Below are 26,160 nucleotides of genomic sequence, written 5' to 3'. Positions count from 1 at the left end.
TGAGAGTGTGATTAAGATATTGGCTGGAGCAGAAACCAGACAGCACAGCTAGTACTGGAGCAGAGAATCAGGGACTGCTCTGGGGAAAACCAGGTTGCTGTTGTAAATGGTGTTGGTTGACCAGTAGGTGGCGCTCATTCCAAACTAGTGCCCCAGTACAGTACAGTACAGGAAGAGGACTCTGTGTTGTAGGAGGTAGTGCCCTCTGGTGCTATCTGCACCTTATTCTGAGGTCCTCAATACCTGGTCATTAAAGATCCCTTTAATGCTAGAGTAGAGGTGTTAACCTTGGTGTCCTGGCTAAATTCCACCCTGGGCTTGTACAAATCTGGCCTCCCAGAGGTTTCCCAATAATTAAATGCTGCAGCAGTTTCTGTCTCCTCCCCCTGGTCTGTGTGCTGTGGGGCTGCTGTGTGTCACCTGGGGGGGGATGAAGCGAGTCTCCTCCTGTATATGGAAAGCACTCTGGGACCCTCTGGAATAAAAAAAAGATAGGTAAATCCAATTATTATTACTATTTCACTTACCCATAATACAGAATTGTATAATAATGATGTCATGAAGAAGGTTTCTGATCACTATAGACTATCATTGTCTTGAGTAGATGCCTCCAGCACCTCAGGGATATTGGTAATGATTACCTGATTATTCGTTAGCTCACCTTCATATCAATCTCCTGCTGCCAGCTGGCTGTGTCCTGTTGTTACACTAGTGACACAGCACTTTGAGATGATCAGGAACAATAGGTTTATTCTATGCTGAAAAGAGAAGAAAGAAAATACAACATTTCAGCTGTGGAGCCTTCTTCGGGTGTCGCACCGAAATGTTGTTCTCTTTCTTCTCTTTTCAGCATGGAATAAACCTATTACTTGTTCTTTTGCAGCCTGCGCATGCTGCCACAGTTCCCCACCTGAACTACTTTGAGATGATGCTCACGATGGAAGGGGAATTCTGCAAAAGAAATATCAACAGTAATTTCACTGAAATAATATTGCAGCAAAATTACTCAGTTTCAGATGGAGAATCACCTATTAATTTTTTTTAGGTTAAACTATCTTTTTCCACATCAGATCAAACTAGGTTCTCCAAAACAATGTCCATAAAGGTAACTTTAAAAATGTTTCTCTTTTGTAGGAAGGTTTGCAGACAGTGCTAATTAAACTTCTGTCATCATATATTATCCTACCCACAGTTTGTAAACAACAGCAATTAACTGTAAAAGGTATGATTAATGTAATTGCTGGTTGTCCAATTAATGTATACAGTAGTGTAACACACTGTTCCATTTCTCAGGCTGTGCTGGCTCGGTCTGCCTCTAATTTTACTGCTCTGCTTTAGGAAGGATCCTCTCTGGAGACTGAGATTCTCTGTCATCACTCTTCCGTATCATCGCAATTTTTAACAACTACCATTCGAGATCACAGTCTCCAGACTCCTGTGGAGTTTGATCCATCTGTCCGTCTGTTTGTGTGTTTTCTGTTTTGTAAGGGCTTCAGGTACCGTGGCACCCAGAGGGGCAATTAAACGGAAGCTCTCGTGAAATCTTTCGGATGTAACGAAGACACGCATGGATAATGTCCGCATTTAACGGACATCAGATCTCAGGAGCCTTGTGGGTTGAAATGGCAGCCAGGGAGACAGCAAGGATTCTGAAGGGCCGTGTTCACTGTGTAACGGGTTCTGGTGGTAAAACCAGAGCCGGAAGGGAGAGGGCAGGGTCACGCGAGCAGGCTGACAGTCGGGAATACTGTAGGACACAGGGAGATCCAAGAGCGACAGAACAGAAGAACACGGGTGGGAAAGGGGGAGAGAGAGAAGGGAACGGAAAGACAAGTGCTGAGCGAGAGAGAATCCCAAGGACTGAGCCAGGAACGAAGGAAAGAGGGCAGGAAGACTTGTGAGAAGGACAGGGGAGGGGGGGTATAAAGAGAGGTCACACAGAAGTGAGGCAGAGAGAGATGGAGAGACTGATGGCGCAGGCAGTTATACAAGCAGGCTGGCAGGCTGCATGGTGGGGCAGTCAGGCCGTATAAGGACAGTGCTCCTGGCGGAGAGCTGGGAGCTGGACAGCGCATTCCAGACCTCGGAGTGTCCCAGGGCCCGGGGTCTCAGCGCAGGTGTGTATATGTGCGTGTGGGGCAGGGCGGTTCGTGATCTCGCAATGCTGTCTGAACCCTCACCAGGTTACCCCTCCATTCATTGACAGTAACCACTCTGTCCTTAGAGGGGCACAGGGAGCCCAGTCTGCTAACCCAGCTGCCGCTGGGCGCAAGGCAGGACTACACCCTGCCCATCACTGGGTGCACACACACACACACAGGGGGTCACTGAGAGAGGCCAGGTGACCCTGGCAGCATGTCCTTAGACTGGGGGAGGAAACCAGAGCACCCAGAAAAAAGTCCTCACAGACACTGGGAGAACATGCGAAGTTCAAGAGGAACTACAAAAAGCACCCCAGTTCAGAACTGAATCCAGACCCTTACCAGGACAGACTCCAATGAACCTTTATGTATATGGGACACTTAGCAAATTCTGGCCTCTGGCAGGGGACTGAGAAACCCAGGAACCCAGACCCCAGTAGCTAGAAGTGGAAAAATCAAGTCTTGGCCTGCAGGACAGGCTTTGAGCTATAATCCCTGAAGGGCAGCAATGTCCGTCCACTGCTTCATAAAAGGGCAAATTGTGGCTTATTGTTTTCAAGCCGGTGGGAAAGCAGGCTTCAGCATCTTTTACAGAGGACATGCTGAGCTATGCAGAATGCTCGCGATGGGTCCAGGAGAGCTCTGATAGCCATACTGGACACTCCCCCCACTCTTCCTGTCAAACGAGACTCTTAAAATAGAATTTATTTGGTGGCCTTACTCCCCCCTGCACCAGTCCCACATTCCCAGATGTGCCGCAACTGCTTTCAGAATACCAACCCCCCGAAACAGGAGGTTCACACAAGACTATGGAAGGTTGACACAGGATTTTGGGGGTACTCCTCCTTTCTCCTTCCTTAGCCCCCCAGCCCTGTTGCTGCTGATACTCGTTGTTTTCAGAAGTGACCTCGCGTGACCTTGCTGGAGGAGCTCCTGACAGCTTGTGACGGATTTATGGCCAGTATTTCTCGTTGTTTGGTTGCCAGGGCAACAAATCAGAACGGTCCACAGAAAAGGAAGGTGGGATGAGGGCAAGGCTGAGAGACAGTTCACTGCTCAGGGTGGATCTCATCTGGGACTGTCCCGGTTCCTGTGAGTCCACAAACACTTTCCTTGCTGTGCTGCTATTCTTTAATTACTTCTGTAAATATTCCTCCTAGAAAACCCAATTCTCAGGATGCACTGCTCCAGTTGTTCCTGGGAACACCCCTACGATTACTGGGGACAGCATATTTCTGAATTTAACACAAAGCTCACTGACGTCATGTGTCACACTACTGCGCAAGCAGACACTCAAATAAACAAGAAACAAGCTTTGTGTTGCAAAAATCCCAGTCTGTCAACATATCTTGGGGTAGAAGTCTAAAGTGATTTTTAATATAATATTCAATGAAGATTCACAATTGTGTTGTTAAGTGTTTGCACACAATTTCGTTTGCTTTTTCAGTGTGTTTGCTGCCACTCCATGCTCACTCTACCTGTAAAAATGCACAGGAAGAGAGGCATCCTCGAAGGTCCTTTGTCGTGCTTTACAGCTTCAATGTGCAGTTTGCATGTTTGGGGGGAATGCTTTATGAAAGTGGCCAGTTGTCACAATCTTTATTTTGGGAATGAATTGACGTGTTTATCAGGTTAAAGATGTTGCACCTTAGCGATCTGATACAGTTACAATACTGTCAAGCTGAAATTTCCAGTTCCATCAAGCAGACCTTCGGAGGCTTGGCAGCCCTCACAGAGCTGCCCGGTTCGTGTCAGGGTGCTTCAACTCTGCGTAACATTTCTAACATGACAAAGTCCTCTCAGAACCTTATCACCAGGGTATTAATGGACAGCCCGAGTGCCGCACTTCAGAGCGAAGCCAAGTCACCGGGGGGCAAGATTTTCCATTGCAATTGTGCAACTCAAGCTCGACGCAGGTGTGGAAAGCCGGTGCTAATTCCCGCAAGGGGCTGAGAAAACAGCTGGCACCGTCTGCTCAGGCCGTCTCCGAACGGACTTCTGTCCATCCCAACCATCCAGCCTCCCGCTGCTGAGCGGGAGCTTCCTGGGAACAGGGAACGTGCGGCAAGGGTGAAGCCCAGCGATTGCAGGGCTGCTAGTCTCAGGCAGGAGCGCCCGTGTGGGAGCCCAGCACTGACAGTGCCACTGGGCTGGTGGGACAGGGCCTGTGGGTGGATTCAGGGCTGATAATGCGACTGAGGCTTGCTCACACATTTACAGCTGATTGAAGTGAGCAAGTGCTACAACTGGGGCACACCGTCCCGAACCCAGGGCTCAAGTGCATGCCGAGAGAAGCCCATCCGCCTGCCTGCTCCCTGGAGCACTGCAAGCAACGTGCTGCCATGTGAACGAGGCAGGAAGATCCCAACTTTTGCTGAAAACTATGCGGAGCATGTGCAGTACCTGCAGTGAAAAAGGACCAAGAAGCTGGGCACCGTGCAGCTGTAGCCCCCCTCCCCACTGACAGCACGGCACAACCTTATAAATCCAGTCGCTGGGCAGACAGGTCAGCGGTGCAGCGGGCAGCTGACTCGCTGCAATTCAATCGCAGGGCCGATATGAGAAGGGTGACACCCCGGGGCCAAGGAGGTATTTTTAGCTGCGGACAGAGAAGGCAGAGGATAGGTGGGAGAGGGGTCCTGTTTCAATGGACCCCTTGCCTTGCATGTGCTCTGCAATGAGTGCTGAGGGCGAGAGGGCCAGGGCTGCGCTTGGAGCCCAGCAATTATTTTTAAACCTCTGGGCATGTGCATGGCCCCCACCCCTGCAGGTGAACAGTGCCTTCTTCTTGTGCTGGAGTCCGCTGAGCTCGGAATGACTGCGACCTGCTTCACAGCCATCAGTGCAGGTAGGGTCGTGCAGCAGTTTGTTAGACCACAGGTCCCAAGTCAGTTTCTACAGTCATTTTTATATTGCAAATCACCCTAGACTGGGCATCATCTAAACACAGGACAGACATACAACCCTGAAACTTCACCTATGGACACAACAGTACTGTGGTTATCTGTCCCCAAGCTTACAGTCCCCTTGGTATATAGGTGGTGCACTACAATACACACTGTAGAAAGGCTTCCTAGCTCTGGTCTTGGATCTGGGATCCAGCGTGAGTTTTCTTTAAAGTGCTGATTTTCTCTTAAGGAGACGTAGAAAAGCTGGGGGATTCTGGACTCTGAGTGCCGGAGCTCTGGCAGCAGACAGTAGTGCTGTCAGGGACGCCAGGAAGGGAAGAGTTAACACAGCCCACCAGCGCGGCTGCCAAGTGCGTCGCAGTGCCCCGGACTGTCCTCTCGTGTTTCTGGGACCCTGTACCGTCACACGAGCGCTTCAGGGCGGCAGTGATAAAAATTCCAGCCAGGCCCCCTGGGGCTGCCCAACAAATCAATCGATGAATCATCTTACACATTCACGGACATACACACATGCCATCCGCTCATGCACGTATCATGAACTGTAGAAGTATTTTACACTTGCGTAGACGTACAGTATACTGTAAATACATACAAGGGCTCTCCAACAGTCGAAGCATGGCTACATGTGCTTTAATGAATGTGTCACTTCTTCATTGTGCATGCTTTTCAGAGGTGCACTTTATTTGAGTTTTGTGATCCTTGTTTCTGGCCATTTTGGCCCTCACTATCCCTATGCGACACCTTTGCATTATTTTGACCAGGGAATGGCACACCAGTATTTCCACAGCCTGTGCTGATGACTGTAGATATCGGGGGTTTCTTATGTCTGATACTATTATGGTCTCTTTAAGGGTGAGATGGCTTCTGTATGTGCGTTCTGTATGCTTGGTGTACAACATGTTACCAGCGCATACTGATTCAGCAATGTTCAGCTAGCTCCTGAATAATGCTTTTATTCACTCTTTCGCAGCTGTGACAAGCCCTGAGAGAAGCTCTACAATGCAGATAAGGGCATCTGCTTGTTGTAGCTTTCCACCAGCGAGCTGTGACCACTTTTCCCCTGGTTCTAGGCCCTGTGCCCTGCCAGAGTTGCCTCTGAAAAGGCAAGGGCTATTTCGAGCACCTTCAGTTTGCTAACACACTTTTTTTTTCAAAACACGGGTCAGTACAGTTGACGGCGCCATTCTCGGATTTGAGGCATGTAAAGAACGAGATTCCAAACTGGGTGTCCTCAATCCTAGCAGATTCTTTGCTTCAGGTACAAATGAGCTCATGCCTTCCACAGCATGTTGGACTGGGATAGAAATAAAGCTCACATGTGTGTAGCAGTTTGACTCGGTTCAGAATTTATTTCAAAATTATTAAAGTAACACACATTTGTATTATGAAATGCACATCTGCCTCTGCAAATTAATTAATTACAATAAGATAATAAGCATGGAAATGCCTGTGTCTTCTGTGTATCTGTAGACAAGAGTCTCCAAATGCAAAAAGAAGAACCAGCCCAAAATGCCTTGCAGTGGCTGTCTCCCATCATATGCAGCTGGTGAAGTGCACTACACATATCTGCAAATATCCGAGAGTATTTGAGAATTTATTTGGTATCTATCAACAGTACGGGCCACAGGAGAATGCAGAAAAGTAGCAGAGAGCAATCGTTGTCAGAGGGCATTCAAAAAGCACTGCTATTATAAAAATGATCATCGTGAAAACATTGTGTCTGCAATCCCATTGTGCAAATTTCACCCATCTGTATGAGAGCCTGCAACAGGCTCCACTGCATGATGCACTGGCTGCTGCCCTGTGAGTGTCTGCTCTGCTTTGTGCTCTGTGTGCATGAGCATGCCTTGCAGTTTCCTCAGGTTAACCCAAATAGAGGTTGTCAACAGTCTGTCAGCCAGAGGTTTTCACAGAGTCACAGCGAAGGCCACAGGCAAACCTCTCTGGATTACATAACCAGTTCTGCTCCACACTGCACTGTTAGACAGAAAGGCATCCCACTGCAGGCTATTCTGGAAAGTCACCAGTGACCTGCGGCTGTTGAGCCCTTTGCTCAGCAGCAGGATCACACTTGATGGCCACTGGCCAAAGACTTTACTCACACTCCCTCCGACCTGTTTCCCACGTCCTGCTTCCTGCTCCCTGGTCCCTCTGTCCTTCTAGCTCTGCTTCCTCCATCCTCACTGATTTCAAATAGTTCCTTTCTAATTGCAGCTGGGACTCTAACCTACCCATGAAGACAATAGCCCATGAGTTATGAGTCCGAGCTGCACTCAGAATCTCAGAGAAGAGACAGACCCAGGGAAGAACACTGAACACTTCCAAACACCAGTTTTGCAAACAGTTGTGTCAGAGGGACACTTACACTGCGGCAGACTGAAAAGTGCACTTACTTAAGCGACACAGGAAAATGGCCTTGTTTTGTCATTACCAAGGCTCATTAAAAGGAAACTCCAAGCCATAACACAACGTTAAAACGGCATCATTCAACCAGCTAACAGCTGAGGTGAAAACTCTGAGCACAGCCACACAGTCAGCAGGACTGTAGACGTGGGCTGTCTTGAGGATGGGCATGGTGATTGTGCCAGCTGGCCTTCTGTGTTTCTGCAGCCTCCCCTGTCGCACCTGTTTTTTTTGCATCTGCTGTGGGTGAAGGCAGGAGACAGGGAGCATGCGATGGGGGAGGACAAGGGACAGGGAGCCCAGGCAGAGACTAATTTGGTAAGTCATGTCAGGGATGGACAGGAGCTCAACAGCTGCGAAACTAAACCCTCAGGGCTGATTTAGAGCAAGGTCACTTCGGTGCCACCCCTCCTCCAGCTCCCTCCCTATTCCCCTCTCGTCTCTCCACCCCCCACAACCAACGCTCATCTGCTGTTTGGTTTTCTTCTCCACAACACTTTCTGTTTCTACCTCTTTCATTCCGTAAGCCTTTGCGGACTTTACAGACTAACTAAAAAGTACCTCTTCATCCTCTGCCACTTTCCCATGAATTTCAAACCAGGACTTCAGCTCCCATGCTGACGCTGCATGCTGGGGGATGAGGGCTACTGACAATCGAGCCCCGTTCACTCACACTCAAGGCCACTGTGCTACTCAGGGTGCAACAACAACACAGTAATCAGCTGCTGCAGGCATCCTCTGTGCAATATCACAGGTGTGCACATCTCCTGACACACATCAGTGTCTCCGTCTGTATCCCCAACACCCAGCTGGGATTCTGTAACGTGAGGATGTGGGGGAACACATTCAATGTGCACCACATGCACAAAACACAAATCTGACATTTGAATTCAACAGAGATCCTTGAGGTAAACCAGCAGTGGTCCACGAGAGCAGCTGTCCACCTGGTCTTCTCAGCTCGAGAAAACCATTGTCTATTTAAGACCTAGGGAGAGAATTAAATTGGTCCAATGAAGCTAACATCTGGCTTTAAAAGGCAATGAGGACATTTAGGAATTTGGAGATGAACATCAGAAGACTCTGAGGGCTCCTGGAGGGCTAGAGCTGACCACCCCCACTTTAAACCCAAATAACCAGCAATGGAAAAGGATGTCTGGCTCAGCTGTCATACATTAGTTTCTTTTCTTGCTAACATTTTAAACTGCAAGGAGGAGGATAGGGATTGGGCCAGTTGTTTCCGCCTTTTTAAACTCCCTGATCAGTCTCTTCTTTCCACTGACGTCCTACTACTGCTGCTGGACGTACTGTGGACACAGAAACAGGTGGAAAGAAGTTCTTTCCTTTGTGTTTCTGCTCTCCTCCCTGCAGAGCCTCAGTGAGGCTGCAGCCTGGTTTCTGGTCACATGGTCCCGCTGGATAAACCATTAGCCCTGAGTGGGGGCTGAGGCCCAACAGGTGCGGTCGTCACAGACTGTACTGCTAGGAGGGGGAGGACTGAAAAATGCTGCACCCGAACTGTGCTTGCCAACTGGAACAGCGAGCGGGTCTTACACCTGCCCGCTGGCACGACCGACAGAGCGTGTGATGTCCTTTCGTTCTCTGGCGGCGATGTGTGCATACCACTGGAAATAGCCTCAGCGACGGAAAGAAAAAAAAACCCTGTTGCTGGGGCTTCTCTGACATCCAGAGGCAAAGAGCTGGGCAGAACCTCACACAGACAAGTATCCTGCAAATCTAGCCGGGTGGAAAAGAATTCTCTCGCAAACTGCCCTGGCTGGACACATCCCAAGCCTTAGACCCCCGTCCGGCCGACTCGAACAACAACAAGCCATCGAAAGAACTGTTGGGAGCACTAGAGGGTTCAGAGGGGTCACTTTTAACCACAAGATTGTTCTCCATGGTTCCTGTCCTCCTGCCCCTTGCACAACACACTAAAACCTACAAACTGCCTTTTAAAAACTTGAGTTGTTCTGCTCAACCTGCTGTTATGTTACTCTTCTGTTACAGCCCTGTTTCACTAGATTGCACAATGCTGTGAGGACTCAGACTGGGCCATCAGTCCTCCAAAACACATTTTGATCGATTATTGATCAACCTTCTCAAGCACTTGTTCTTTCGTCGAGAAATCACCTCTTGTCATCAACACTGGACACTAGCAGGGAAGGACAGCAGTCATTTTTCTAAGCAATAGAAACATAATTAGACTGCTCACAGCCACAAATACTCCCTGAGATATAAAACGAAATTGTTTTAATTTCACATCTAGTAACTAACTGTACAATTGTCCAAGAAGATAAATAGCTCTTCAAACTGAATCTGTATGAGCCAGAACTTAGGCAATCGTTTTTATCTCTAGGCTTCTCATGGGGATTGATGGCATCTTTTGATCTCTTCTGTCTATCCATAAACCTCAAAACTTCTGTCTGCAATGCTAATAGTTATTAAAATGGTTTCATTTTCTGTGCTTTAAAGGAAATGCTTTCAAAGCCCAATCATAAAAGTAACCATCAGAAAAGTCCCCTTGCAAGTGATCTTCTGCTCTTGTTAATAACAGCTTTGCTTGCTGACAAACAACAAACCTTCTTTGCACAGCTGAGACCAAGACACCTCTGCTCTTCCAAAATCAAACCATGAGGCACTTAAAGAAATCTTTTCCCTGAAAACCATCACTTTTGCATCAACAGCCATGGAAAATGAATCCAAGACAAAAGTTGCAAAATCTCTTGCCCAGCCCCAGGAAGCAAAGGAATCTTAGGATCATGGGATACAATTTTAGCTTCTAGGACATGTGACACTGTGTTGATCTGTGACACAATTCTCACACCTGTCTACAGTTTGACACATGAGAGGCCCAGAGAAAGAACAATAGGCAGGGATAACAATGGACTCCAGTAGCAGATCATTAAAAAAGCTCTCCTCTTCAGATACCACAATCGTCTTTCACAGCTAGAGCCCCACAGATTCTTCTTTAAGGTAAACATCTCCTTCAGCACTGTTCTTGTCCAAACTAGGGACCCCCTCCACACACTCTAACCTAAGCTGCCCCGGCTGTGGTCCCCGACTCACGGAGACTCAGGAGCGCAGCTGCTTAAATATCCCGCACCGATGGAGGACTAGCAATGAGAAGCTGAATGACAAGAATAAAAATCAATCATTTTAATCTCAATACGCACTCTGCCACACACAGGCGCACGCTTAAGTCCCAGATGTCACCACGCTGAAAGCAGAGAACCAATGCCAACTCTACGGTGCATGATACGGAAGATAGCAAAGGTATTTTTCCAGCTCTAAAGCCATTAGGCATGGCAAGTATGTTTGGCAAACGGGGGCTTGGGTTTGCACACGCACATGGAGGCTCTCTCCTCCCCCCCTGAGCTGCATGTGGGCCTGGAGAGCAGGAAGAGAGATGGCAGCTGCCGTCCCATCTTAGGTCACTGTGACGTGAGCCCCTGCCTTCCCAAATCTGAGCAGCTCTGGAGACGAGTGGCTGACCAATTCGGGCTCCGCACTCAGAAACCCAGCTGACCAATGGCCTGAGGGCAGCCTGGTATATAAACCTAAGGCTTGACTCCTTGGACCTTGGGCTACCCCTATTTCGGCTTTGGTGAAAAGGATCTGATCCCAAGGACTGTTACCTCTCCTTTTTCATCCCATCCAGGTAAATCCTCTTTGACTGTCCTTGGATGTTTTGGGGTGGGTGAAGGGCAGATAGGGGTGTTCTGAAAAGTGTCCTGGTAAAAAAAATAAAGCTTCATTTTAACTCTTTAAAAAAAAAAGTTACTATCTACCTCCAAAACCAGAGGGAAGGCATTATGCACTTTTAATTATCCATTTATTTGTACATTGCTTTAAAACTCCCATTTGCTGTGTAAAGAAAGGAGCATCAAGGGTCTGAACAGTGGCCTGCTGTTGCATTTTTTACTGTTAAGCTGTGAGATTCTGCTAGGTGTTTGGACTTATGAGCTGTTACTGCCGATCTATGGGTTTTGGACCTGGCTTGTGACTTTGCACAGAATGTTACATTTCTGACCTCCCATTCAAGATTGCAAACTGTTCGAAACTCCTGTGGGTTTTGCAGAGGGCTCTGCATTGAACAAGGCTGCACTGCACCATTGCGCAAAGTGGTAGAGCTCTGTGCCCTTGGCTCTTATCGGCTGCTCGTGTGAAGGGTCTGTGCTGCAAAAAGCAACACAGTGGCAGAAGGGAGAGAGAGCTCTGTCGGTCCTCATCAGCACTGAGAGTGAAGGCAGGAGAGACCAGGGAAGAGGTGGAAGGAGAGGGCATGAATGGAGGTTTTTGCTTCTCTTATGCTGTGTTTTATCAGTGAGCGTGGACAGGGCAGTGTCACCGGCCTCTGTCTGACCTTACGATGCCAAAGTCAGGGACCCTTCAAGGTCACAGGAAAAAAAGAAAATGCCAGACTTGGCCTTTTGGTTTTCTACCTATCGGCTCCAAATGTGCACCTGATGTAAAAGGAAGAGGTGTTATTTCAAGATTGCTGCAGTGTAACACAGAGCAATGAGCAGTTGCAAAGCTATACTGTGTTGCAATGCAGTGCCTGTGAATGTCTAACAGTGGCTGACTTATCTTGATTGTTTTCTGCATATCTGCTTAACCACTTAAAAACACTAAGAAAGCATTCTGTATTTATTGGCAAATGCTGAAGGCTTGACAGCAAGTATTTGATAAGTACTGTGTCAGTGCCAATACTAATCACACTAATCCAAAGTACTGTAGTTGCAATTTGCAGGTGATGGTCCACTTACGACAAGTGTACGCACAATCAATAAGACACAGAGTGCTGTGTAATCTGTGTCTTGGTCTTGGTGTGATAAGCCGTCATGACAGCTGACGATTTCTGATTTCTGTCTCCCACACCACCTGTCTTTGTCACACAGTCCACAGCAGTTAGCTAACGTTGTATGCAAGCGAATGCTCTATGGATGGCTTTTTGTTTGAGATTTTTCTCTCCTTCCCCATCCAGCCAGAGATGGTCCTGTCCATGAAAGCCCCGTTTGTGCTCAATTATTACTTTGCAAACTTGCTGGCTTTCTCTGACAAAACCCACTTCAATTTCTGGGTGCAACAGCTGCCCTGGCATTAACGCTCTGCAAAACAAAAAAATTGGACTTTTTTAACACTGGTACATTTAAGTTCAGAAAAGTTAAAGGAGTGAAAAAAACTGAACGATCCACAATAAAAGAAAGACATATTTCTTGTGTAAGACATCTGGCGACAAAAACCTGGTCATCTTAAAGAGAAATGAAACATCTCGTGCCCCTGATATGCGGGTTGTTTCAGATGGGGCTTGTCTGCGTGTGTGGGCAGCCTGAGGAGCTGCCCACTGTCTGTAGCTGTCTGAGTCTGTTGGGTCTGAACCAGAATCCAGACCCATGGACATCAGATGGGAAGATTTTAAGGCTCAGAGCTCCAGAGTGGAATTTATTGAAAGACACTAAAACAACACAGAGACCAAGCTGGAGACAAAAATTAAATTGACATGTTTGATAATTAAAAACAGAATTTGAGTTCCAGAACACCAGAGAAAATCTGGCACTCCATGAAATGTTTGTAGTGGTCCTGCAGGAGGTTCTCTTCTTTAAGGAGAGAAACAAAATGAACATCACCAACAGACACTAGCAGACTCAGGTTACACAAAAGACTTTTTTACTTATGTTTTAGGAAAAAAACAAGTTCTGCATTAACTAGAGACAACGTTACCTCCTGCAGCCATCCAATGATGACGCTGAAAGAGCTTCAAAACAAACCAGAAGCTAGCAATGAAAGTGCCCCAGAGTAAAGTGTCGTCAAGGGAGTTAAAAGATGGAAAACTGCCCCAAGAGGAGCAGCTGCGAGCTGTGCATGTTGGAGAGGCATCTGCATGCAGTTTCCAGTGCCTTGGCACTGTGGGTTTAACTGCCGGACGTGTGAATGCAGGCCAGGCCAGCCTGTAAGCTGATCCTCAGGGAGAGCTATTCCTGAACAGAAGACAGCAGCTGCATGGCAGAGCACATTTGCCTAGTATGCTCCCTTTAAGCGGAGGGAGATAGGAAAGAATGGGGGGGGGGGACAGCCTATTAATACATGCCGCTACCCTGTGCACATACACCCACAGAAGCTGCTCTCTCGTCTCTATTCATAGAGGAAACCTGATGCGCTGGCTGCAGCAAGCTGGGAGAGCCTTAGCAAAGTCTGCAGGGCTGTTGGATCAGTTGACACATGGTACAGTGCACAGCTGTTCCCAGCAGTCTCCCCTCCCATCAGCTTTTTGCTAGGTTAGGGATGGGCTGGGCATTTAGAATAGCAAGACACTGGATGATTTTTGCACACCAGGATCAAAAATGGACCTTCCATAACCCTGGAAAGGGAAAAGAAGGCGGCACTTCAGTGTGGAAACCATCCAGCTAGACACTTTCTGCATTGTACAGTCTCTCAGAGAGTGTTACTGTATGATGCTGTGTCTACAGTCAAATTGTAGATGTACCTAGTACCAGGGGCTTCAGCCAGGTGTACTTATATTCTTACAATGAAAAGAACAGCATTAGACTGAGACTCTGTACAGTGAAGAGTTTTTTTGTCTGTGGGCTCTCTGCTTCTTTCTGTCAAAAATATGACTTACCCGGCTGTGTATTCCGGTATGTCCTCCTCCTGCAGAACCTCTGAGAAGAGCAGCCATGCCTTTCGGAAACACCCACAACAACTACAAGCTCAACTTCTCGGTTGACGAGGAGTTCCCTGACCTGACCAAGCACAACAACCACATGGCCAAGGCCCTCACTAAGGACATCTATGCCAAGCTGAGAGACAAGCAGACCCCCAGCGGCTTCACCGTGGACGATGTCATCCAGACCGGAGTGGACAACCCAGGTGAGTCGGTTCGCTAGCATGTGAAGAGCGTCACTCTGATCTCCAGAGTGCCGTTCTTTTTTGGGGACTTCCACTTTCCTCAAGTTGGAAGTGATTTATAAAATTGGTTCCCCTGAATTGAACTTCCAAAGACTTTTGCCCCATTGCAGAATCTTAGCTCTGTGTATATCAATACCCAGATTACCTCTCATCAGTAACATTACAGATTTAGTGTCCAAATAAAAACTAAAAAAATTAGACGGTATTTCTTGCTGGATTTTTGTATTTCATTCATTGGAAATCATTACAGGAAAAATAGGAACGTCCCCCCCCTCCAAGGGCCTGTGTGACCCCTTCACCCCTGTTCTCTTTCGCTGCCTGCAGGTCACCCCTTCATCATGACAGTGGGCTGCGTGGCTGGAGATGAGGAGTCTTACGATGTCTTCAAGGCTCTGTTCGACCCCGTCATCGAGGACCGCCACAACGGCTTCAAGCCCACCGACAAGCACAAGACCGACCTGAACTTCGAGAACCTCAAGGTGCTCCAGCATGCCCGCCTTCTGGCTCAGATGTCTGCCAGTACTGATGGCACAGCACTAATGCTCACACTGTGTGATCATGGGCAAAAAGACAGCACTCCTTCAAATTTAAACGTCAGCAAGTAGCTGTCGTGCCATCAGGTACCTCAAAACACTTCAGAGCTGCTTGCAGCACAGTAGAAAACATACAGGAGAAACAAAAGAACAAGCACATACTGGAATAGAAATCAGTACATCAGTCTGATAGAGCCTGACACAGATGCTTCTGTATATGACTGGTGTTGCTGTGGGTGGCCATTATAATAAGTCAGGGCACCATCTATACAGACTAGAGCGACACTTTGATGGGTGCAGATGATTTAGAGAACGAGATGGGTGCAGATGATTTAGAGAATGAGTTCATTCTGTAAGCAGGGAACTTCTTTTCTGCTTAGAAGCCCCAACAAAGTGTTAACTTAGCAAAAACAAGAAAAGGAATTCTTCTATGTCTTTTTTCCGGATGGCATGTATTAGGTCAGATGGGGAGATTGAAGAATGTAGGATGCAGGACAAGGTGTGTGACCAGCCAGCCTCTGTCTGTCTGTCTGTTCTTAGGGCGGCGATGACCTGGACCCCAACTATGTCCTGAGCAGCCGTGTGCGTACTGGCCGTAGCATCAAGGGATACACCCTGCCCCCTCACTGCAGCCGTGGAGAGCGCAGAGCTATTGAGAAGCTGTCCATCGAAGGTGAGTGTGGTGTTGAACACTGTTCATAATGGTGTGAGCCCAGAGAGCAGGTTGAGCCTGGACTGTGGCACAGCCGACTGGGACTGGGATTCCCCAAGCAGAAGTGCACAGGCGACTGGGACTGGGATTCCACAATCAGCAGTGCACAGGCGACTGGGACTTGGATTCCCCAATCAGCAGTGCACAGGCGACTGGGACTTGGATTCCCCAAGCAGCAGTGCACAGGCGACTGGGACTTGGATTCCCCAAGCAGAAGTGCACAGGCGACTGGGACTGGGATTCCCCAATCAGCAGTGCACAGCCGACTGGGACTGGGATTCCCCAAGCAGCAGTGCACAGGCGACTATCTGCCATCAGGGCAGAAGTAATATAAACAGGCCAGGGCCCTGTCAGCCTTCAGGCTAACTGCAACTCCCTAGACTTGCCAGGCCCAGGCATGCTTGTGACATGTAAATCAGTCTGACTGCTGTCATACAGCAACTGCTATAAAACAAAGCAAGCAAGTACGCAGCAGCTGAGTAACACAGTCACAACAGGTTCTGCTCTGTTACAGGGGCATGTAATAATGGTCAGCAATGTGATGGTGCTGTGTTAAAAAGGGTCGCTTAGTGAAGTCAGTATTGTCTTAAGTTTCACAGCAAATTGACATAAATTGGCGACTTAGAAGGTACATCATAAAATATTTAAAGTCATCAATTGGAAGGCTATGGTTTACAGGCTTCATTATTCCATAACCCTACCTTCATCTCACCTTAAATAACAAGGAAGCTCAGGGTGAGCAAGTCAAAGACAGGAGCAGAGCATGTGACAACGTCTGTGTTTGTCCAACAGCCCTGAACACCCTGGAAGGAGAGTTCAAGGGCAAATACTATCCTCTGAAGGACATGACTGATGAGGAACAGGACCAGCTGATCCGTGACCACTTCCTGTTTGACAAGCCCGTGTCTCCCCTGCTGCTGGCCTCTGGCATGGCCCGTGACTGGCCCGATGCTAGAGGAATCTGGTGAGTCTGCAGAACCAGGACAGGCTTGATGAATTACAGGATCTTTTATGTAACAGTAAGAATATGAACCATACATTTTTAGGCTTTTGCTAAAATCGGTGGTTTCATGCTTTCACTTTAAAGTATTGAAGCTAAAACCAGGTACTAAAGAACATAAAGGCTATAGATGAAAATAGCCTGCTTGTTGCTAATCAAGGATCCCATCCAACTATTGCTTAAAAAAAGCCAAGACATCTCCACAATATGGCTGGGCAGCTTGTTCCACACACCCGCAGCACTTTGTGCAAAGATGTACGGCCTGTTCTCAGTTTTAAATGTACCTTTTCTCAGTTTCATTGTTGATTCTGAGGACGTCTATTGGGTTGACTATATTAATGCTTTTAAGGATTCTGAGTACTGGATTCAGGTCCCCTCATACTGTAGTCTTCCTGTTCAAATAGTTCCAGTTCTTTCAGCCTGTCAGAGCTATTGTCTGGAAGATGACAATGATGTGTCAAAATAAACATTTTTTTCATAAGCAGCTTCTTCAGGCTGGGGGTTTTTCCCACCTTATTTACAATTTATGCTTTTTTACTACCATCATTGAACACTCGGCACATGTTAACATTAAGTATCATCTGCAGATGTTTGTCCAGCAATGTGTCTCCCCCTTCACCAGCACATTTCTTAGCAGCCCAAAGCAGGTTCTCACTGCACAGCCAGTCCCTCTCATGGGTGCTGTTCTAGAGCTGCAGGACACTAACCACATCCCCCCCAACGCTTAGGCACAACAATGACAAGACCTTCCTGGTCTGGGTGAACGAGGAGGACCACCTGAGAGTCATCTCCATGCAGAAGGGTGGCAACATGAAGGAGGTCTTCAGACGCTTCTGCGTTGGTCTTCAGAAGGTATGCGTCTGACCACCTCAGCCCCACTCTCTTGATCTACAGATGTATCAGTTTTGTCTTACTTCTTGTACTGCATTTGCTTGGGACACAACTCTAGGCCAGGAAGATATGTCCAAAAGTGTTTTGAAAACCAGATTGGGATCCGGTGCTAAAAATAAAAGAGCTTGAACACATCATTGAACATTGCAAAGTCAATGATGTGAATCCAACTAAAGCCTGGAGGGACTACCTGGAGTACTAGTCTGTGGCCAAGCAGCCTTGTGGAATAATTGACTGGACGTGTGGCTTAAAGTTCCTTGTCAGAGAACTTGCAGTCTTACAACACAGAAATGACTTAGCATTCAGAGATACTGGAAAACTGAAAAGGACAGCCTGACAAAGTGCTGAGCATAGCCCTGCCATGCCAGCTACTAATGTAATACTAAAGCCCAGTCGTGGCTTTCACAGATCACATTAAATACAGAATGCCATGCCAGGCAGTAGTTACAAAGACCATTTAAATTGTTTTCAGTGGAGTAACCCATGCACAGTACTCCATACAGTATGCTCTTTTGGAAAAAAAATGAAACAAGGTAAAATCAATTTAACACTATTTATAATACAACGGGTGTTATCAGGAGTATATGGGAACTTGACTTGTTTTAGAAACGGGCACGCCTGTGAATTACACGAGGGCATCTCTCCTCACCACTTTCTTGAAATCTCCCTCTCAGATCGAGGACCTCTTCAAGAAGCACGGCCGCTCCTTCATGTGGACCGAGCATCTCGGCTACATCCTGACCTGCCCCTCCAACTTGGGCACTGGCCTGCGCGGCGGCGTGCACGTCAAGCTGCCGCAGCTCAGCAAGCACCCCAAGTTCGAGGAGATCCTCACCAGGCTGCGTCTGCAGAAGCGTGGCACAGGTAGGTTGTGCAGATGCCCTGAAGGGCACAAACACAGGTACTGCATTTTTATGGCAACAGGGTGAAGCACGGTGATCCCTTACAGGCAAGATCTAGTACCACAGTTAACCAGTTAATAAAAGTACAACAGTCTAAAAAGTCAGTTAGCTAACAGGTGCTCTTCACAAAATGATCCACAGCTTAGCATTAACTGAAGCATTTGGCTTTGGAACAAAGAACATCAGAGCATCACGGACACCTTACTCCAATTCCTCAGGCATGCTCCAGCCCCAGCTCTGCTCGATGTGCTTATAGGATATCTCTCTTTGTGCTCTCCAAGTGCGCTGAGACACCCTGCTACAGGACATGGTCACAAATTTAGCAAAGATGAGCTGCTAAAACATTCCAGTGTGATTTGGGCACCTCTGCGCTGCGTACCACAGCCCCTGCCCCCTGCCAATGAGCATGGTTCTGTCCGGTTTGCCTCGCAGGCGGTGTGGACACTGCGGCCGAGGGTGGCGTCTACGACATCTCCAACGCTGACCGCCTGGGCTTCTCCGAGGTGGAGCAGGTGCAGATGGTTGTGGACGGTGTGAAGCTCATGATTGAGATGGAGAAGAAGCTGGAGAAGGGAGCGGCCATCGATGACATGATGCCTGCCCAGAAGTAAAAAGGGAACTGTGCACTTTTTATATTGTAACATAATGACACACAAAATCTTGGATCCGACTCCCCTCCAGAGACTCTCGACTTCCCCCACCTCTTCCTTTTCTTCCGTTTCCCTTCCTTTCTTCCCTCCCATCTGTCATCTTCCATCTCGTTCATCTGTTCTGTGGGTAACATCCTGGGATCAAGCCTTCGTCCACGCCGTCGGGCCTGGCTAGGAGCCTGGCGATTGCGTCTTCACCTTCACCTCTCATTTTGACTTTTTTGGTTGTAAAAAGTAAGCTAAATTGTAATAAAAATGGCCCCATGAAACAATCAATTCTCATTGTCTTGTCTGGTCTTTTTATCCACCATCTCATATTACATGACCATTTCCTTATCAGTTGTTTTCTTTAATTGAAGAAGAGCGTGGTTTGACCAAAGCACTCTAGAGTTGATGTCAAGATTGCCAAGGTGAGACAATTAATTGTAACTTATGTTAATATTATCTCTTTGTTTCTTGTTATATGAAGACACTTTATATTTTAGCCTTTTTATTAATTGTTGGGAGAGATTAGTTTCTGGTCTATTCCATTACACTTGCATGCCAGCAAAACAGATGTAACCAGATGTTACCCATACAGCAGGGCATATACTTGAGCAATCTGAGTACCTCAAGGGTACAACAGCAGGACACGCTGGTCAGGAGTCCAGAGTACATAACAACTCCGCCAAGCTGCTGCCTCAAGATTAGACTGCAGTACACGTAGTCAATGCTGAATTTACAAAAGCGAGCACAGCCCAGACATCCAAACAGAGAGGAAGACGAGCAGGAGGCCGAAGACCAGGTAAATTCAGGGGGAGAGGAGATGCCACTGCTTGCAGGATTCTTCTCAGTTGCAGGAATCTGCCATTGTGAACAGTTACCAGCACAGCTTACACAGTCCATCACCTGCAAGGAACTTAAAGAGGCTTCACACAAAAGGAGGACTGTCTTTCACCTTCAGTAAAGTGCTCAGCACTCAAGCGTGCACCACTTCAGCTTCAGCAAATGGCATTAACAAATAAACTGACACCTGGGCCACACGTAATGGTTAAATCAAATCATATCAACATCAGAAAGGTGGTAAATGAGAGGAGACTGTTTGGTACCTCTTTGGAAATGCATCACTGTGATTTGGACCCAATGTTCTCCTGTTCACCAATTATACATTTAATTATTTTGCCAGCATCCTTTAAGCCACTGAAAGATGCATGGGAATAAATTTATTCCTGCCAACACTTTCATAGAACTTAACCAGGGTATGCAAGATGGCCTCCATGGAGCTACAGAGCAACTGTTAGTTTTAGTTTTAGTATATGACAGCAGAGACATTATCTAGATGAACTGCACACAAGGGGAGCCCCCATCAGGATCATGTAGGTCACTCAGTTGCCAGAACTTAATTTATCCAAAATTAATGCCCAGACATTTTCCTGAAGAATTCCTGGTGATTGCCAGGCTTTGTCTCAGACCTCAATGACTGTACTATTCTCACGCCTAAATATTCTTCTATCACCACTTGTGTGCACATGTTGTTTTTGACCTTGAACATACCACTCTGGCTGATGTTACTCAACACACCTTCACAATCTACTTTGCACAGCAGGCAATACCTTCATCCTTTAAATCAAACCCATCAAGAACTTAAAACACTGGTTGTGACATTTTTCTAAGCCTCAAAACTGTTCCAATACTTACTCCCAGGATGCAAAGCAAGGCCGTGACCAACCAAATGCAGTCAGGGACTCCAAAAACAACATAAAAAAACCCAAATGCCTTTAATAAAAAGACGACAATGAGCTACAGGTTCCAATAGCTGTGTATTTTATTTCTCAAGGTTACTCATATTTCCCAGTTTTTACATCTAATGGCACCAAGGCCAGTGCCAGATATACAATAACTTAAAAATTCAAAAAAAATTGAACAATTAATTTTAATTTGTTGTCATTTTTTTCTGTTCTCTACACAATAATATAAATACAAGCACTCTTTTGGGTTTACACAAGACCTGACTCGACTCCTGTAGGGTGAGAGGAGTCGGGTCCAGGTGGGCCAGGGGTATTGAATGCGACAGCTGTAACGCCAGCTTTTCTGGAACACAGTGTTCAGCACCCTGGAACACAGAGCACCAGCTGCTCCAGAATCAACAGCGCCAGGTGCTCCAGAACCAACAGCACCAGCTGCTCTAGAACAAACAGCACCAGTTGATCCAGAACCAACAGCACCAGCTACTCCAGAACAAATGGCGCCGAGTGCTCTGGAACACAGAACACCAGCTGCTCCAGAACAAACAGTGCCAGCTGCTCTAGAACAAACGGCACCAGCTGCTCCAGAACAAATGGCGCCAAGTGCTCTGGAACACAGAACACCAGCTGCTCCAGAACAAACACTGCCAGCTGCTCTGGAACCAACAGCGCAAAGTGCACAGTTCACAAAGTGTTCCGCTCAGATTTGCTCCTTCAATTAGTCTCATCAACAATACTGATAATGCCTTAACATGTACTCCCCTGGAGCCAGGACACAGCATTAACCTCACTCAGACTTGATATTATTGTGAAATTCCAAGTACATCCTGAGCAGGAATTACTGTATCCCCACTTTGTCAGAAGAACAATCCAATGCAGACTTAAACTGCTGGCCCCTCAGTTCCCTGCTCCAGGCTTATATCTCACCTAACAAAAAGGAGATTCAGGTCTTCAGAAGTTTGTTAGGTCAATGCTGTAAAACTAAACTCAAATGGCCCTAGTCAATCAGTGGAGACTGATACCAATCCTATTTATAGTGAAGAAAGGAAGTCCAAAGGCTGAAGATTATGAACAGTGACCCTGTGCTGAACTCTCCCCATCTGACTGGAACAGTTCATTTTATCTCATCTTTGCATCAAGATAGCAAGTTATTGTCTCTTTTGTTTTTTACAATACACACAAGCACCAGTTTCCAAACTAAGACTTCTATATTCGCACCTACTGTGTTTATATATAATAGATAAATATTTCTAAAAAACAATTTTAAGATACTGCAGTATTGTGTTACAGTAAAAATCAGAAATGATGGATCAGTTGGACTTGAGCTGGAGCTCCTGGTTCACACATAGGCAACTCAATCCCTTAATGGCAAAACATTAAACCAATGCAAAAATGAGACATAACAAAGCTGTAGACAGTTGATTAAGGATCATTTCAGAGGACAGAGTCTTCTCTGTGTTCGTGCGTCTCCCTGTTTTCACCACAGCTGCCACCCTCCCAGTAAAGTGAGGCACCTGTAACATTTTCAGAACTTGCATAGGAACCCTCACTGCCCACAGGACACACATGGCTTTTCCAGGATATTTCCGGATTTTTTTTCTCCACAACAGCTTAATTATTCCCGGATTCTTTCTGCAAATGACAAATCATGAAAGACACTCACATGCAACACTAATAGTAAAGATCCAAATTTTGGCCACGAAAAACACTGCTCCAGGCGTCTACCCTCAGGAGCACCGACTAACTTCTGTGCCTTATTCCACTGGACCGGTTGACTAATTTAACAGAACGTCCATCTCGCAAGTAGAATCAAATTTAAAAACACTATTATAATTAACATAACAACTGGCCAAGGACAAAAAGCAGCAGTTTTTTAAACAAAAATGACTTCTGTGAACATGCAGGGCTATGGTATGGTGCCCACCTCTGTTCACAACACCTGGATGAAATCTACAGCTACCTGCTGCTGCCTACAGCGTGACACCTAATTTGAACAATACATATGAATCCTGCTGAAGAGAGCTGGTGTTTGTCCTGCACCTGTGGAGAAGCTTAAGAATAATGTTACAGAAAAGACATTAAAAGAGCTAATGTGATTACTCTTTTGCTCTGGGATTTAGTCTGCAGCTACATCTGATGTCCTGGAAAAGCCTGAGGTGATCCAACTGAAAAAAGTCTTGCTAGGTTCAGTGCTCCAAGGCAATAATACTGTCCTTAAGGCTGTCTTTAGAGCAGAACAGACACGCTGGAAATGGATGCTCAGGGTCAGAAATCAGGTGGTCTTGTAAACTCTTTAGTGGGGAGTGTGTGAGTATGTGCAGGTATGTGTGAGCGTGTGTGTGTGTGGAGGTGCTACTGTCCAACACAAAGACAAGGGTTGGACAACAACCCAGTTTTGGGAAAAGAAACAAAACAGAAATAAGAAAGAAACAATGTGTCCTGCTGACGGTTCGACAGAGCCAGTCCCTGGCCAGACAGGGGAAGACATACAGGCCCCAGCAGAGGGAAAGCAAGGCAAAACCTCATCGCTATGATAACCAAGTCTCCGCCTTCTAGGAATGACTCCAGAGGAGCAGATTCTTTCACTGAAATCCTCTGAGCTTCTAAAACTCCCCCTGCAAGCAACATCTGAACAACTTTTGACTCTTCACATGGTTAAAAGGCCAACTGTATACTGTCCACTACTCTTCATTAACACATTGTTTCAAAATCCTATTTCAGATGAAATTGCATCCCTCCTCCACCAAACACAGTAGAGTCGGCTAGTATTCCTTCAGAAAGGATGTAACAGATAATTGGCTCATGATAAACTGCACACCTGGGCTCACTTACCTGTCCCCACCCCTCCCTGGTTCTTCACAGCACCTGTTTAAGAGCCTGCAGTGAAAGCAGGCCACGCTTGGGAAAACTGTTTGATCTGCTTTTCCTCTCTCTGCGCACACATCTCCTCACACAGAGCCAGGCACGGCCCTCTGCTGTGTCTGCGCACTTCTTTCACAGGACAGGAAAGGGGCAGGTGGAGACCTTGGTTTTGACCTTGAAGGCTGCAAAGGTGTGTGGTGTTCTTCGTACTCGATATCGCTTGTTCCCGATTTTCTGTCTTAAACCGCTAAAGAAAACTTGCTTTAAAAAATATGGAGCCAACTGTTCGGAAAATGTGAATTTGAGATAAATAACAGACCCCGAAGATGGAAAAACACGTAGACTGACATTTCCTTTCCTGCCCTGGTCCTGCATTTTCTGGGGTGAAAAGCACTGGGCTGTTGGGCCTCAACGCTTTTCCTGGCAGGAGGAGATGAATCCGACGGGCAGAAAATCCAGATACTTTCCCTAAACGCACTCCGGCCACGTCTGTTGAGTTCCCAGCACTGCCTGGCCCAACTGGCCTGTCCGCACCCTTTGGAAAACACCCTCCCACCTCATTCGCACGCACACGCCAACTGCATTTTAAATTAATTTAAAAAATATATAAAAACAAGAAGAAGACTGAACCTCGGGCCTGTGACAGCCAAGCCAGCTTTAAAAATATTTCAAATAGCAGCTGTTGAGAATGAAGAACAAGAATTGCAAGAATTGCGATGACAACAATAATATTGAGAAGAGTAGCGCGTATCCAGGCGGAGTCCTGCTGTATTTGTCCTGGTTCCGGACCCGCGGTGTCTTGACGGTGGGAGGCGGGGGCGTGGCGCGGGAGGCTATCCGTGCGGAGTCCTGGAGTATCGGCACTGGGGGTGTGAGAGGATTCAGTCCGTCTTGTCCACTCCCACCCCTGCCCCTTCTCTCCCGAAACACCCCGCCGCCGCCCCCACAGTCGCTCTCAGAGTTCGAGCTCCTTGGAGATTTTTGTGGCAATGTCCCGGAAGGCGAGCGGCGCCCCCCAGACGCGCCGGAAGCGCACCCCGCTGGTGACGGAGGGCCCCGCGGGCAGCTGGCACACCTCGGCCTCGAAGGCCACACGGCAGCCCGCCGCCCCGTGCGCGCAGGACAGCAGGAAGGGCCCGGCCGGGTGCACCTGGCAGCCGCAGCCCTGGGCCGCCTCCCGCAGCGCCTGCAGCACCTCCGCGGGGTCCCTGGCGCTCCGCACCCTCACATCCCAGCCGCATCGGGGGGGCCGGGGCTCTGGCGCTTTTTGATACCCAGGTAAATGGCGACTAGAGAGGTGAGGGGGGGGGGAACAGGGCAAGAGAACAGGAGAGAACAGGAGAGCATTACCACCGCAGCCAGACAGCAGAGTTTCAGCAGACAATGGTGAAACATCATCATCCATCATCCATCACCCATCACCCCTCACCCCTCACCCCTCACCCATCATCCAGGTGGGGGCTGCACACTGGTGGTGGTGGAGGGGATCCCCATTACCTGTAAAGCGCTTTGAGTGGAGTGTCCACTGCACTGCGCCCCGGGCGAGGAACTGTATCAGAGCTAGCCTTCAAACTGGTGACTACAAACCATTGTGGACATCGGTAAAAACTGCACAAGCATTCCAGAAATACATTTTTAAACCCTTCCAGTCCTGTACCTGTGATGTACAAGTTTCATGTTGGTTTTTGAAACTCGGTGAACTGTTAACTGTAAGCACTATCACTCCTTAAGCAAGAACTTACAAAGCCTCCTTTGTAACCTGGCAGTAGGACATAGCAGAGCTAAACACTCAACTACATAATCTGAATATTTAGGTATACATATTCACACATACACAGCCACACATACTGTATATATAGCCTGTTCACATACACAGTAGGGGAAATATAAGAGATTAGAGACTTTTGAAAAATTAACAAGAGGTTAGGAGAGGCTAGGAGAAAATAATTTCAAGAAGTCATCAGCGATTTATGTATTATGTGTATAAGCAAAATGCAAAGTAAAACATTACCTCCTAAAAGTTATTTCCCTTAACTTTAAATAAGTAATCATTTACACAAGTAACCAGGACTGTACTGGGTTACTTTTTAAAGCCAAGTTTTCCCAACATACAGTCACGGATGACAAAATGATTACTGATATGCATATACAACAAGTCAGAGGTTCAGGCCTGAACAGACAACCATCGATCTGACATTCAGTATTTCCCACACAGACTGAGAGTCGCTGGTCTCTGGAACTTCATCCCCATTTCTGGTTCAGAATCCTGTGGACCACTCCCACACGTGTGCATTCATCCACATGCACACACATGCAGTACACAACCCCTTAACCTCCTCCGGTCTTCAAAGTTTGCTTCAGTAGAAACAATGAAACAAAAACAGCCAGATACAAAAATCTTTCCAAGCAATCCTACAAGACAGGGAAGATCCAAAAAGTGCAATACATAAGCATCTGGCAACTCCATGGTACGTGTACTGTATATACACAGATATACAGCATATATACACAAACTGAAACACACAGC

At 47.1% G+C, this 26,160-nt stretch overlaps 2 protein-coding genes across 4 annotated transcripts in view; one reads left to right on the top strand and one right to left on the bottom strand.

Annotated features, from left to right (window-relative positions):
- Positions 1-10,824: 10,824 nt before the first annotated feature.
- Positions 10,825-19,323, top strand: ckma (creatine kinase, M-type a). The gene is made up of 8 exons (XM_088911798.1): positions 10,825-11,111; positions 14,108-14,320; positions 14,684-14,838; positions 15,433-15,565; positions 16,397-16,568; positions 17,333-17,456; positions 18,170-18,359; positions 18,830-19,323. Exons 2-8 carry the CDS (start codon positions 14,128-14,130, stop codon positions 19,006-19,008), a joined length of 1,146 nt encoding a protein of 381 aa, XP_088767924.1. The 5' UTR covers positions 10,825-11,111; positions 14,108-14,127; the 3' UTR covers positions 19,009-19,323.
- A 1,506-nt stretch (positions 19,324-20,829) lies between these two features.
- Positions 20,830-26,160, bottom strand: part of LOC148838768 (MAP/microtubule affinity-regulating kinase 4-like) — a 46,093-nt gene continuing 40,762 nt past the window's right edge. For 2 of the 3 annotated variants that reach the window (XM_088911769.1, XM_088911770.1), the window contains one exon: positions 20,830-24,922. In XM_088911769.1, coding sequence (XP_088767895.1) covers positions 24,589-24,922 — 334 coding nt within the window. In that variant the 3' untranslated portion in view covers positions 20,830-24,588. The remainder of the gene's footprint in view (positions 24,923-26,160) is intronic. The other variant, XM_088911771.1, reaches the window with a different exon arrangement.

Source organism: Atractosteus spatula, chromosome 3 (genome assembly GCF_055471065.1).
Source record: "Atractosteus spatula isolate fAtrSpa1 chromosome 3, fAtrSpa1.hap1, whole genome shotgun sequence".
NCBI classification, from domain to species: domain Eukaryota; kingdom Metazoa; phylum Chordata; class Actinopteri; order Semionotiformes; family Lepisosteidae; genus Atractosteus; species Atractosteus spatula.
The sequence above is the reverse complement of the archived record's forward strand: the minus strand, read 5'-3'. Positions and strand labels throughout refer to the sequence as shown.

Coding starts and splice junctions, on each gene's coding strand:
- ckma (XM_088911798.1), top strand. CDS start 14,128: ATGCCTTTCGGAAACACCCACAACAACTACAAGCTCAACTTCTCGGTT. Junction 14,839..15,432: donor TGAACTTCGAGAACCTCAAG/GTGCTCCAGCAT, acceptor GTCTGTTCTTAG/GGCGGCGATGACCTGGACCC. Junction 15,566..16,396: donor TGAGAAGCTGTCCATCGAAG/GTGAGTGTGGTG, acceptor TTTGTCCAACAG/CCCTGAACACCCTGGAAGGA.